General features: G+C 41.8%; 1 protein-coding gene across 1 annotated transcript; it reads right to left on the bottom strand.

Annotated features, from left to right (window-relative positions):
• Nucleotides 1-6,652: 6,652 nt before the first annotated feature.
• Nucleotides 6,653-10,992, bottom strand: LOC131242221 (polyphenol oxidase, chloroplastic-like). The gene is made up of 2 exons (XM_058240736.1): nucleotides 9,768-10,992; nucleotides 6,653-7,497 (listed from the first exon to the last, which is right to left on the bottom strand). Exons 1-2 carry the CDS (start codon nucleotides 10,977-10,979, stop codon nucleotides 6,922-6,924), a joined length of 1,788 nt encoding a protein of 595 aa, XP_058096719.1. The 5' UTR covers nucleotides 10,980-10,992; the 3' UTR covers nucleotides 6,653-6,921.
• Nucleotides 10,993-14,925: the final 3,933 nt, after the last annotated feature.

Genomic DNA, 14,925 nt, shown 5'->3' with positions numbered 1-14,925 from the left:
TGGTTATTGGAATTTCCACATTTTGCACGTGTTGTGGCTGGTGGATTTCCAAACGTATGAAACTGGTAGAATAAATATAGTTAATGAGGGCATATTAGGTATTTCAAAAGGTAGCAAGTTACTATATAAACAGTTGGGTGCTGTACGTTCTAAGCAAGCAAAGTGAATAGAAAATAGAAAACAAAAAAAAAAAAAAAAGCTTGATTTTTTTTTGTTTTTGTTTTTTTTACAAGTGTTTGAATCATCTCCTTAGGCTTTGTAAAGCCAACAAGAGAGAGAGATAACAAGACTACATTTAGAGAGAGATAACAAGACTACATTTTGAGGAGTTAGTTGTAGGATGCATCAAGAATACGAAAGACAGAGTGGGCTGTTGGAGGATGCATCAAGGACATCAAGGGCAGAGTGCTTCTGTGGTGGGCTTTGTGGATTAACGTGGAGATTGAGGACACTGGTCTGGCAAAGTGATGGCTTCTTACAATTTTTTAATGCCTTGCCCTGCGTGTCATTTTCACTTCCAAATAGGCATAAAATTAGTTTAAAAAATAAAGGATATTAAAATTGATTTAGTGATTAAATTTAAATTCTTATAAATATATTACATAATATAATGGCATAGTTATTTTTAATTAAAAGGGATTCTAAACCCAGGGTGCCAAACACAATCGCAGAATAACGAATTCAGATTATTCTAAATTCAAGGGATTCCCAAACCAGGTATTTCAAATACAGGGCCTGAAACACATTCCATACTTGATAGGTGACTGTTATAAACACTAGTCGCCGAATTTTTGTTGTCAAATGGTTATTGTAAACATTCCATTATAACATGGTTATCACCAGCAACACACCCGGCGCTACATGCTATATTTCGCAGGCTTTAATATGTCATGAAACGGGTAGGGAGGCAGGGGCACGGATTAGGTACTTCCCCGCCTGGAGACAGGCTGAGGCTGTAAGGGGCTATTGTGATGTATGTATTTTCACATGATTCATCAATTTTTTCATATCGTATTAAGTTATGAGCTAAAATACAGGTAGATCCAAGGTTCAAGTGGGCCACACCACAGGAAGAAGTGGTGCTCATGATGCTCACCGTTGAAAGCTTTCTAGGGCCCATTATGAAGTTAATTTACAAGCAACCTGTTAACGAAGGGAAAAAACAAATATCAGCGCAATCCAAAACTTCTATGGCCTTCATAAGTTTTTCAATGATAAGAGTTAATCCCTATTTTATGGTCTCCTTGAGCTTTAGATCCGTGTCATTTTCTGGTTAGAAACTTAAAATGACATGGAAAAATGAATGGACGGTGTGGATAAAACCCATACATCATGTGGCCCTTAGAACCCCAACCTGTCCCATAGTGGGATGACAAGTGGGGGAGTACTAACCGCGCCCTAGAAAAAAGGATTAGGTGTAACTTGGGTAACACATTAGTGGTTCTTACCTTGAGTAGATGGGCCCCACTTTAAGGGCCTATTTGGGATCGTGGATTTGGAACCCCCTGGATTCAAAACCCCCGGGAATAGAAACCCCCTGGATTTGCAATCCTCCCATTGTGTTTGAGCATCCTAAAGTGTGAATCAACTTTTAATCCAAAAGTACCTATCCATAGTGTATTTAGAGGGGTTTGAATTTAATTACTAAATCAATTTTAATGTCTCTAATTAGTGAGACATGTAATTTTTTACACAGTGGTTGTAATAAGCCCGCTGAAATATATGTTTTGCCCGAAAATGATGAAATTCCAAGTCTTGGATGGGCCACAAGCACAAGATCATGTTTGAGTGACTAACTAACAATTTTTAATCGTTGATTTACATGGACGATGTTTGGATGATGCTGGACAATGTTTGGACAGTGCTGATCATCATTAGTGGGCCATGTGCCCAATAAAATGATAGTGTGTAGTGACCACATGTTACACCTAATGAATATATTATATATTCATGCTGTACATCCGGTTTTTCATTTGACTTAGATCCCAAAACTTAAGCATATCCGAATCTCACGTGGATCAACACTATTGGAAACTTATTATTGATCATAAAAAAATTATTGTGCGCGGTAAAAGTTTTTAATGCGGGGGCATTTTCACACCGGGCTCAAGTGGGGTGGCTTGTGAGATGCGGAGGCACGCTCGGGGCAGGCGGCCCTTTTGAGGCAGGTGGCTCGTGAGATGTGGGCCCCATCTGTGTGAATTGGGTGGCTCGTGTGTGGTGATACTCATGTGATTTGGGGCCCACGAGGAGGGTTCGACCGAGGGCCTAACCCATGAGACGTGGGGCCTGGGCAATGAGATAAAATGATTAATTCTTCATACTCTAATAGTTCAAGCTTTTAGAGCAAGTGGTTAATTGTCCTATATCAAATTAGTATCAGAGCAGGAGATCTCGTGTTGGAGACTCCTCACCGGGGGTAATTAATGCCGGAGCATTTTCCATGAGACGTGCGGCTTAGGCAATGAGATAAAGGGATTAATTCTCCATACTCTAACAGTTCAAGTTTTAAGAGCTAGTGGTTAATTGTCCTACATCAGTTTTGGATCAAGGTAATCTTGGTATTTTCCATCATGGCACCTATACGGCCCTAGGTAGTTTTTAATGGTGGACATTCAACCACCACGGTTTCCTATGGTGTGATCCTCCTAAGATTTGGATCTGCTTAAGTTTTGAGACCACATCCTAAAATGATATGGAAAAAAGGATGGGTGGCGTGGATATATAACACATTGATAAAGGTGGGCCCCACGGTCAGGATAACATGCACTAACGTGTTTTGTTACTCGGGTAACACCTAAGCCACTCCCGTACAGAGAAGGCTAGATTTTCGCCTTTTTCCTTCTGTCGTGGCTTTGTGTAGGCATCCTGGAGTGGTTTTAAACCGTTTGATTGATCTCAAATGCAATGAAAGATGGATTAGAGAGCTAATCTTTTATGTGGTAGGAGATGCTTTGGCCCTTCATTGGAGATCTAACTTATTTACGATGGTTTTAACTTCTTCAATCCCCATCAAACTTATGCTCTGGGATGTAGTTCTTGGTGTGATGCCCAACCATTGCATTGAATATCTGAGTTTTGGTCATTGTCGGGGCCAATATATAAAGCTTACTATAGAACCTAATGCAACGGAATAATTTAGAAGAATGATATGGACATTATGAGTGGTCCAAAACAAGTTTTCGTGAAATTTCACCCGTGAATGAAAAAACGGACATGAGCGTCTACAAATATCTTTAAAAGGGAAGTGTGCATGGAACACAAGGACGGTTCAGGTGGACAAGTGCATTGCATGTGCCATACATACAAGCATCTTTAGAAGGGAAGTGTCAAATACTAGATGGGAACCAAACCATTCATCTCATATTTCCAACAGTGAGCATGGCTCAAACACCACAATGTTTGGAAGATTAATTCTAACCCTTCAATCCACCTCATGTAAGTGAACACTAAGGGCCTGTTTGGATCTTAAGTTGCTTAAGATGAGCTACTTATTCCATGAGTTGCTTATTTTAATTTTTACTTGTTAAAAAGATGAATATGTTTGGCCAACAACATACTTATCAGCTTCTCCTTTTTTTGGTCTGTCCTTATGCCTCTCTTTCACTATGTACTTTCAAGTATAAAAGTTACATATAACTAATCATAAACCAAACATACTTATCTAAAATAAGTCATTTATCTACTGTTATAAGTAAAAATAAAAATAAAAAATAAAAATAACTTATTTACTTGTAACACTAGTCATTTTTTAAAAGGTGGTTTCACTATTCCCTATGATGTGGCCCACTTGAGCATTGAATTGCCCTCATTTTTAGGCCCTTGTCCTAACTTCACCCGACAAGACTGATGAACGGTGTGGATCTGTCACATCATTCCTGTGGGGCCCATTCTCTATAAACAAAAAAACAACAACAAATGACGTGTGCACGTCACCCCTCTCACCAGCAACTGACTCCCGACTCCCACTCCTCTCTCCCTTCTTCGGCTATTACCCGTATGACCCCGAGATACAATCATCAACAGTCCATCATGGTGGGACCTACCCATTAATCTGATCCATCCATCAACACCAAAGGTTGGCAAGACCCCAACTGTCAAAGTCTCACCCCAAAATCTTCGCTACACAACCCACCCTAATCATTTGATCAGACCCATTTTCAAGCTCCTATCCTAGCTTGAATTGTTGAAATTGATGCGTAGCTTAGATCTTTCTCTAAGTCATCTCCATGGACCCTACCTATCATCCTGAGTTCTGCATGCATGAGAAAGTCTTACGTTTTTTTAATAACACGCATTCTCTTCCCAATACATGTAAGGTCTTTCCATACAATCTCAACCATTCAAATTCCTTCATCCAATGGCCATTAGCCCTCCAACAGTCCTCCTCGTGACAACCAATCAGAAGCTTGTATATGCCCATGTTCTTCTCCTCTTTACAATTCCTCGAACGTGCAGAAGCCACAACTTCCAAACTTGAAACCCATTGTAAAAACCTCGTTGTACCTCTAATTCTAGGATTCCTGAAGCTTCCTACAATAGATCCAAACGACATCAGAATAAAAAGGAAACTAAAATATGAAGATTTCCCATTAACGTCGTCATCATGCTTACCAACAAGAGCTCGGCCACTGCTTCTCAATCTATCACCAATCCAAGATCGATTCAATAGTTGAAAGGCCCGCCCTAGTAGCAGTAATCACAACCGCCAACCAAGATTAAATCTGGCATATGAAAGTGGAATTCCAACGAAAGTTGTTACATAATGAAACTATGCACCACACCTCGCCAGTGTTTCCTATCACAAGCACGACTCTAGATCGATTACAGGAGTGATTTACACATGTTTTTGTGCACCGAGCATCGGTTCTAAAGAGAAAACAACGAGAAAGAGAGACAACATATATCTTAGTATTAGAAGACATCAACAGATACACCGAGTCGGCTCTTGTAGAAGTATATTGAACTTTATATAACTAGAACTGAATCAGACTGTCTACACGTAATTTCTAGCCATCATACATGGGATCTGTCACACTAAATCAGGTAGGTGATCTTCCTTGTTGAAAATTTTAAGTTAATAGATTGATTGATTTTATTAGTTATCATGTATTAAGTTTATTTAATCATTGTCATTAGTTGCATATTATTTCATTTGATTTATTGGTTGCAGATTGTGGAGATAATTTATTTGAGTTATTAATTGACTTCATTTTATTTATTATGGCGTATTTAAATTACAGTTATTTCCTTTATTATTACATGAAGAAGAATGTATTTCAATTTATGGGTGCTCTGTCCCAAAAGGATCACCATTTTATTTGTTTATGGGTGCTCTGCCCTAACAAGATGATTGTATTTTTATGGGTGGTTTGCCCAGGGTAATTTTCAAAATGATTGGCACGATACGGGTGCTCTGCCCAGGGTCATACCCGAAAGGATCGGTACAGGTGCTCTGCCCTGGGCAATTCTCTAAAACGATAAACACACACGAGTGCTCTGCCTTGGGTATTTACCCTAAAAGTTTATTCATCAGGTTCTCTACCGAGGGTCATTCTCTAAAAGGATCAACACACATAGGTGCTCTGTCTTGAATTGAACCAAAAAGGTTTTTAGATGACTATATTATCTTAATTTGTTATTATGAAAAATAATTTATTTTTTTTTGTTATGAAAAATGTTGATTCAATATTCGTAATTAATCCTATTCATTTTATTGAGTTGTATTGATGTTAAAGTAAAATTTTCAATTTTGGGAATGATTTGTCCGCATGAGCTGTCGCGCTTACACCCATATATACTGTTTTGCAGGATTTGTATAAGAGGAACCGGTTAGGAAAATTTGAAGACTTTTATCTTCGTTTATTTAGAAATTAATTAAAATTCAATGTATGTTCTTATTATTATTATTATTTTGAATGTCAATGTAATTAAAAATTCAATGATTGATTAGTGGACAATATCTAATGACAATAATTAGTATCCTTTTAGTGCTCTGATTGCCTTAAAAATGCATAAAAATAATGAGTTGTGTCGTATATTTTATTTAAATATAACTCACAGTCCTGGAATTCGGGTTCGGGTCTGGCCAACTCGAGTACCGAATTTCGAAGCGTGACATTAGTGGTATCCAAACATGTCCTAAAAGACAAAAGCCAGCAATGGCACTTATCATTAAGCTAAATTTGTCCCTCATTTAGATAGTAAGCAAAAATTGATTGTGATCAATCCACCTGTCGAGATAAAGGATGCCTGGTTTCAATCATCATATGCGTTTTCCATGTGCATGGTACACTTATGTAAAAAACCATCCCCATCCACTCATTGAGGCAGACCATACTTGTATTTTAGAAGTTATCCACTAGCTAGGTGGACCGGAAGCAGACTCTGCTCATGGCTTAGTGGCAAACTCACAAGAGTTTCAACCCAGAGTTCATGGGTTCAAGTACCCAATGTGGTTATATATATAACCTTAACCTCTATTTGGAGTAAGCATTTTTCAATTATAATTTTCTCTTATTATTAACCGTTCCATCTTTGTGGTAACAAAGCTTGGAGGTGAAACAGACAGCACACAGGCCCATCCAATATTTTTTTTTTCCATAAAAAGTAAGTTGACATGACAGCTTGAGACATCTTAATGTGTGCAGGGCATCCCTGCGGTCCCATACACAACTACAAGACACTAGCTAGGAAAAGCAGAGTAAAATCAACCACAGATTGTCGACTAATACGAATCAGGTTGAACTCGGTCAAGTTCAATCCTGTTAGGGGCTACGGTTCATGATTGAAAATAGGGGGAACGGTGCCTGATACCTGGGCAAGTCGCAACTCGACTCAGGACTGAACGAGTCAGTCCGAGTCACCGAGTCTTGGAACCTTTTAAATCAAACCCTTTATTACTGAAGCTGGCACTCGTATCTAAGCAATCCAATCGGCCTTGATAAGGTCGATGTGGACCCCACCAATGCTGACATCACCGACAATTGGGACCAAGCTCACCACCACCTTCTCCGCTCCTTCAGCATTAATCTCCTCCAACAAGTGGGATATACCCAACTTGAGGCTGAATTTCTTTTTCTCCGAATCACCCTTATTACGGATGTGGAAGTGAGGCAGTTTCATGAAGTTTCCTGCGGACTCTCCTAGGTCAGGTCCCACAAAATTCCCTTCGTAAGGCGCTGCCACGTACACCTCAAACGTGACGCGTCCATTGTGGGGGATCTCTATGCCGTTGATCACCAGGACCTCTACCTCATCCTCTTTCTCGCTCTTGGTTCGGGACTTCTTGGGCCTCTGCACCAGAGCCCGGATGGTCGAATCCAGGGGTCTCGGATCGGGTCCGAACTCGGATACTTGGACCATCGAGACTCTGGATCTGGGTTTGGCACCCGACTTAGTCTTCCCCGCCTTTTTCTTGATATTGCGATCAGCCCATGGGAGTTCCACGTCTTCGAAGGTGTACCGGAGTTTCTGCGGATTGAGACAGTCTCTCACCTGTTGCAGTCATATTTCTTAGTCAACGCATGAATGACACATACAGCTAGTTGGACGGTAGCGTATAAACGTAAATATATCAAGTGGGTACAACTTGGGTCACAATGAATATCTTATGTAAATATCAGTGATAAGTTCACTCACCATGTGGGCCACACCTTGTCAAATAATGGGCAACTGTCAATCGGTTCGAAATTACATTTTTGGACCAACACAAGTGAGATGGTTTTATTTTCACCCAATATTGCCTTTATGATGGGACAAACTTGTTGGACGGTTTGGATGTCGTACACACATGTCACATCAGAAATTACACGCTAATTATGTTTTTAGACCCGATTAAATTTTGTGTTTTTGCTGGACAAAGAGGTAGATTCATGGCCCTTAACCTAACTCGTGGCTGATCAGGAAGTTAATCTGATCCGTCCATAGAGTGGTGTCCTATTCAAAGATTGATGGTGGTTGAAAATCTGAACTGTATATGAAGCATCCTAGTCGTCAGATTCTCCTGTCGCATCCAATTTCATCCCGACCGTCTATTTTAAGGCCATTGTAGACAGAGACACGATTGCCCAGGCCATTCATGATAAGCACACAGAAATGGACAGTTGTGGTAAGTACCTATTAAATGGACAATCTGGATCCACCGCACCACATGCCACTTGGCAGTCATTTGCAACAAGCTACCCTAACGCAGCAGCTCTAAGGCGGGTCCTTACCCTTGTTCGGGTGGTAGACTCTCAGGAGTTTCAACTCCCGGTCAAGGGTTCGAATACCCATAAGTGGTGAAATTCGCCTAGCGTGAGTGTGCGGGGTGTGTGTGCGTGTGTAAATAAATAAAAAGCCGCTCTAAGGCACGAAGTAGGGAGGATCAGGGACTAAAGCCATGAAAATACCACTCCAAACCATCGTCAGTACGGCGAACATTTACCACGTAAGGGCCGTTCGCAAATCAGACGGGTAAACATGGCCGTCGCAGAGCCACCGGGATGTAAGGGTTTTATCCACACCGTCTATCCATTTTGTCTTATCATTTTAAGCTAGGCCTGAAAAGTAGACAGATCCAAGGCTCGAACAGACCACATCATACGAAGCATTGGTGATACCGTTGAAACTTTCCTAGGCCATCGAATCTATTTATAAGGTCACATGACCTGGATGAAGGAAAACACAAATACAGGCTTGCTCCAAAAACTACCACGGCCCATGAAGTTTTAATGAGTGTTTAATCCCCACAGTGCGGTACACTTGAGCTTTGGATCTTCCTCATTTTTAATCATATATACTCAAATAAAATGAAAAACTGGATGGACGGTATGGATAAAACTCACACATCACTGTGGCCCCACAAAGGCTCTGCCTGTGAGGGAACGTGCGCGGTACTACCCATGAAAATTATCAGACAATACAGCTCACGTAATAAACAGGCGTTGATATGGGGTCACCAATGGCCACTAGCTAGACGAATGGCCTAGATCTGTGGAAAACCGCATGGGATGTAATACATTACCCACAGCACCCTAGCTCCATGGGGCCCTCCATCTTGTGTGTGTGAATGTGACATCCACTCCGTCCATCGTGTTAGCCCTTATATTTTATATCTAGGACTAAAAATCAGCTCCATCCATAGGTAGTCTGCATCACAAATAACAATGGAAAGAGAGGCAAAAACTAGGGTTTTGTATGAGGCCTACCATAGTGTTTATATTCGATCCAACCTTTCAATCGGGCGGATACCCCAAAAATTAACCTGATCTAGACCTTGAACTGGTCTCAGCGCGGGATCTTACAGGTTTTAAGCATAATCTCACATTTTTTGCCATCCAGTGGCCCACCTGAGTTTCAGATCAGGCTGAATTTTTGGATGTGCTGTGAAATTGAGAAGGTGCACCTGATGGACAGAGTCGATGTAACATTCACAGAAATATGGGTCCCACTGGGCACAGTTGTTTGTCCAACGTAGTGTCGATTTGTTCTAAGTACTCCAGGTGATTGACTAGCTGGACTTTGTTGAATTGATTACTGAAAACCAGTATTTAAAGATTAGAGCCTCAGTGAGCAGCGTCGAGAGTGTTGCCGAGTTATAACGAGTTTTTTCGAGTTTAATTCAAGATTTGCCAAGTTGAGCCGAGCAAACCGAGACTTGAACGAGTCATGACTCAATATGGTTATTTCGAGCAGAGTAGACGGTTATTATTATTATTATTATTTATTATTAAGTTTTCGAATATAGAATGCGCGGGAGAGAAAGGGGGGGATGGGGTTAGTACCTTTACTCGCACCAACTGTTTGTTCTCGTCGTAGAAAACAAAGGATGCGTCGAGCCAGTCGTTATCGTTGAAGTCAACCTTGTTTCCTCGCATCTGCCTGTAGATGTGCCACATCCGGTCCACGTTCGAATGGTGGCTGTAGAAAAGCGGGTCGTAGCCCGACGAGTAGAAGTTGCCCATGTCCCGGTTTGGTGCGTCGGGCAGCCCCACAAACTGGTGTGCAGCGTTATGGATCGACTCAATCCGCCCCATCGTCTTATCGCTGTCAGGCTCCTCACCGGCCCTGATCGCATCTCCCAAGAACAGCTCCGGCAACGGCAGAGACTCCTTATATGTCTTGTTCATCTCATACAGGTTCTTCACCCTTATCTCATCGTCGGTGAGCGTTGTCGGGACTTCGGGGTTGTATTGGTAGTCCAGCACCTTCGATAGGTTAGCCGGATTGCGCAACTCGTCCTTGAGAGACCCCTCTTGAAGATAAATGGGCGGGATCGTCATTCCCTCCGGCGAGTCCCAGTTCCAGAATGGTAGGGCCAATGTCTCGTCACCGATCAGCTTCCCGAGGATCCTTTCATGGAAGTGGATGTAGTAGCGGTGCCACGGCAGGAATATCCAGTTGAAGTGGACTTGCACCGGGACGTTGAACCCCAGCTGGTCGTACGCGCCATTACAGTACTGGCAGTGCACCTTTGCCTGCTGCTCTAAGCTCCAAGGATCCTCTTTGTCAAGCGCTCTCATAAGTCTATAGGCTTCCTTGTACTTGGCCAGGTCCTCAGCATTCAACTTGTGTGCGGGTTTCCGAACACGCAGTGGCGTGGAAGATGTCGGGAATTTGTAATCGACGATCTTGCTGTTGTCGGTGTAAGGCGGGCAACACTCGACCCATAAAGGTTCTGTTGTTGATCCAGCATTGGCGGTTTTGCACTTGGATAGGTCCGGTGGTAGCATCGGAGAAGCGACGGCCATATTCTCACGGCCGAGGGCGGCAGCGCCATACAGACCTCCCAACGTGCCAAGGAGAACATTTCTTCTGTCCAACCTCAGAATGGATTCTTTATCACCATTATCATTTGCGCTAGTATTAGTAGCATTAGTGCCAGAGGCTGAGGGAGAAAAGTGAGTGGGTGCCCGAGCAGCTTTTTGAGGGTGGCGGGAATTGTGGCGGTGGAAGGGAGAGGCTGTGGTTCCAAGAAATGAGAGGGACGACGACATGATTGTGGTCTTAGCACTTGTGTTGATTTCTGGAGGGGAAGGGTGACCGACTCCTCTCTTATATAGAGAGAAAGGTCGAGAGGGGTTTATTACTTGGCATGTGTGCATGCATGACCGTTCTTACACATACGCGAGAAGCTTACACGTGTGTGAGAATCTTGCACATGCACAGTCATCATACACTTGTTGAGGGAGCGGATTAGGTGGGCCCCATCCTCACCTAAGACGGTTCGGCCCTTACCGTTGGGACCACCTTGAAGTATGTATTCTATATCCTTGCCGTTAATTATCTGTACTTGCAAAATGACACACTGATGTATGTATTACATTTACGTAGATCTGTGCCGTTCATCTTTTTTAACAGATCATTTTTAGGCATATTGACGTATGCATTCTATATTCACCCTACTCATCGATTTTACCCATTAAGATATAACACAAAAATAAATCCTATGTGGTGATTGACCATTAATGGACCAAAAATGTTTTTGATCATTTTATCCTTGTTTTTTCCCTTCATCCAAGTTTAGATGACCTTATCAAGGGAGCGGATTAGGCGCAGCCCCCCCTCACCCAAGACCATGTGGCCCTTGCCTTGGGAGCCAACTTGATGCATGTATGTATTCTATATCCACACCGTCCATCCGTTTTTCCATATCATTTTAGTTCATGTGCCCAGAAATGAAGCAGATCAAAATCTCGGGTGGCGCATTCTATAGGAAAAAGTGGTGATTGACTACCCCACCATTAAAAGCTTCCTAGGGCCACCATTATGTATCCATATTGTTTATTTACCATCAAGCCTGTTGATAAGGTCACGTAAACCTAGATGAACGATAAAGAACAGATATCAGATTGATCCAAAGTTTTGTGGTATGGCCAATTACCACTCTTTCCTACGGTATGGTCCACCTAAGACTTGGATTTAATTTATTTTTTGGCTCATGTCCTAAAATGATATGATAAAATGGATGGACGGTGTGGATATAGAATACATGTATCAAGGTGGGCCCCACAGTAAGGGATGCACCGTCTCGGCTGAGGCCGGGCCGCACCTAATCCGCTGCAACACGTTGGATGGAAATAAACATCACGGAAATATCGTTTCTGGTGGGCGGCTCAATCACCACTGTTTCCATCAGTATGGTCCACATGAGTTTTGGATCTTACTGATTTGTAAGAACGGATGGATAGGGTGGATATACTATGATATAGAATAAATACGGAAGAGGAGTGGCTGGTGTACCACATATCACCGAACTGGCTTGTCTGTTTATGTCACCAAGTTTTCTCCGTCCATTTGGCTAGCTCGCTGTAAGGTTCGAGCCGAAAAATAAGATAGATCCATAGATCAAGTGGACCGCACTTTAAAAAGCAGTGGGAATTGCACGTCTACCATTGAATGCCTTTTCGGGTCACAAAAGTTTATAGGATCAATATAATAGTTATTTTTCTTCTTCCATTGAACTTATGAAGAGATTAGATTGGATGGGAAATAAACGTTATGGTGAGTCCTACCGAATGTTTTAGCGTTGAGAATCACTCTCTCCGCTGCTTTTTGTGGTGTGGTCCACTTAAACTTACATGGCTATTTTTTAGATCATGTTCTAAAATGATCTCCAAAAATGAATGAATGGTATAAATATAATAAATACATCATTTTCGGACCCCTATAACTTTAATATGCTTTGAGCCGTTCGTTTGGTTCGGAGCTCGGGGAGAGCCTGCGCTCGTCTTCGCACGAACATGTACACGGTGGAGTACCCGCTTCCAATAAATAAGTCAAGGTGGTCCCACGGTATGGGCCGTACCGTCTTTGGTGAGGAAGTGGATTGGCTGATGTACCGCACACCAGCGATATGGCTGGTGTCGGTACGTGTCGTGAGAAGACGAGCTTTGTAGTGGAAAAGCATTGGCTAATCCCCTGCCACCAGCCACCGGGCTGGTGGCCGGTGCTTTTTGGGCTCACCATGATATATATGTTTCATCCATTTTGTTTATACATTTTTACAGATTATTTTAGAGCTTTATCCCAGAATTGAGAGGGATATAAATCTCAATTGGACCACACCACAGGAACACAATAGTGATTGTATATCCACTATTAAAATCCTCCAAAGGAACTGTACTGTTTATTTGACATCCAATTTATTGTTTTGGTTATAAAGACGTAGATGAAGGGAAAAAAAAAAAAACAAAGTTAAGCTTGATCCAAAACTTTTATGGCCTTAAAAATGTTTTTAATGGTCGACATTCATTCAACATTGTTTCTTGTAGTGCCGTTCATTTGATACTGGTGTATAACTCATTTAAGGTCTCATGCCATAATATGATCTAGAAAAATAGATGGATTGCATGGATAAAACATATACATCATGGTGGGGCCCACATACCACTGACTATCAGCCATCGGCAGGTGTCAGGGAATTAGCACGGCAGAAATAGTAACGGGAACAATGATTCTAAAAAAACATTAGTAGGACTCATTATAGAGTTTATTTTCCATCCAACCTGTTCATAAGAACACACGTATCAGGATGAAGAGGATAAATAAATATCATCTTGATCCAAAACTTGTGTGATACACTTAGATCTTTGGACATGTCTTATTTTTAAGTTCAAGCCTTAAGATGAGCTAGCCAAATGAAAAGACAGTTAGGATATAACGCATACCTCACGGTGGAACTATAGAACTTGGTGGCGTCAACACACCAGCCATATCACCGGTGTTCGGATCACCAGCCAATCCGCTTCCCATGGTGAAGTAGTAGCCGGCCGGACGCGTACTGCGTTCTACCTCCGCCCGTCCCTAACTCTGAACGGGCAGTTCAGTGGGTGGCCCACCTTGATTTATCAGTATATCCAACCATCAAAGATTATTTTGAGGCATGGAAAAAACAAATGAGGTATATCCAACGCTCAAGTGGACCACACTAAATAATAAGCTTGGTTGCCTTAAAATGCATACAGCATTAAATGTCAGTTACATTAAATGCAAGAGTAATACGTGGTGTAGCTCATCTAAGCGTTGGATCTGCCTATTTTTCTTTTTGTGCCTTAAAATAATCTGACAAAAGGAATAGACGGTTCGGATGTACAGATAAAACACACCACCCACAGCACTGCTCGTTCGGAGCTAAGGACGGGCGGGGGTAGCACGCAATCCGCGGCCGTAGGAGCCACACCTAATTCGACGCGGTTTCCTTCGAAAGCCTTTTGGATGAACTTCCTGCAACTGTAACTCAGGTGGAGCCCACCGTGATGTCTACGGAAAATTCACCGTTCATCACTTTTACAAGATCATTTAAGACAATGGGCCATAAAATAATCTCAATCCAAAACTCAAGTAGGCTGTATGTTAGAAAAAACGTGTGCAGGTAAATTCCTACCGTTCATAAGATCATTCCTGCTAGGATTAACTGAAAAAATAAAAATCAGCCTGATTCAAAAATTAAAATTAGCCTAATTCAAAAATTCTGTGGTCCCACGTATGTTTCAACTGTAGATGTTCAATCTCCAATTTTGTGGCCCACTTGAGTTTTGGATTTGCATCATTTTTTAGTTTAATTTTTAAAATTTTCCGAGAAAACGGATGGAAGGGATGGATTTCTCAAAAACAATACGGTGGATCGCACATAACTTCCTACCGCAGGAAGTTCCTGCAGAAGGCTTTCCAAGGAAATGCGCGTCCCGCCTAATCCGCCCTCGTTTTCACATCATGATAATGTATATTATTTGTATATTAATGTTTGTATTTCCCAGGATAATTGTTTTTTTTATGATTTACCTATGTCCTGTCACCTGCTCCTGACACTTGGAGATATGGTATACATGTGCAAGATCCAATCGATTGGTGGGCAGCCTTTATTATACTACAGGTGCGTTGTATTGGAAATTAAGTTGATTTAATCATCTCATGCCCCAACGGTACTACAGACACGTGAAC

Source organism: Magnolia sinica, chromosome 4 (genome assembly GCF_029962835.1).
Source record: "Magnolia sinica isolate HGM2019 chromosome 4, MsV1, whole genome shotgun sequence".
NCBI classification, from domain to species: Eukaryota; Viridiplantae; Streptophyta; class Magnoliopsida; order Magnoliales; family Magnoliaceae; genus Magnolia; species Magnolia sinica.
This window is presented reverse-complemented; position numbering and strand designations above follow the sequence as displayed.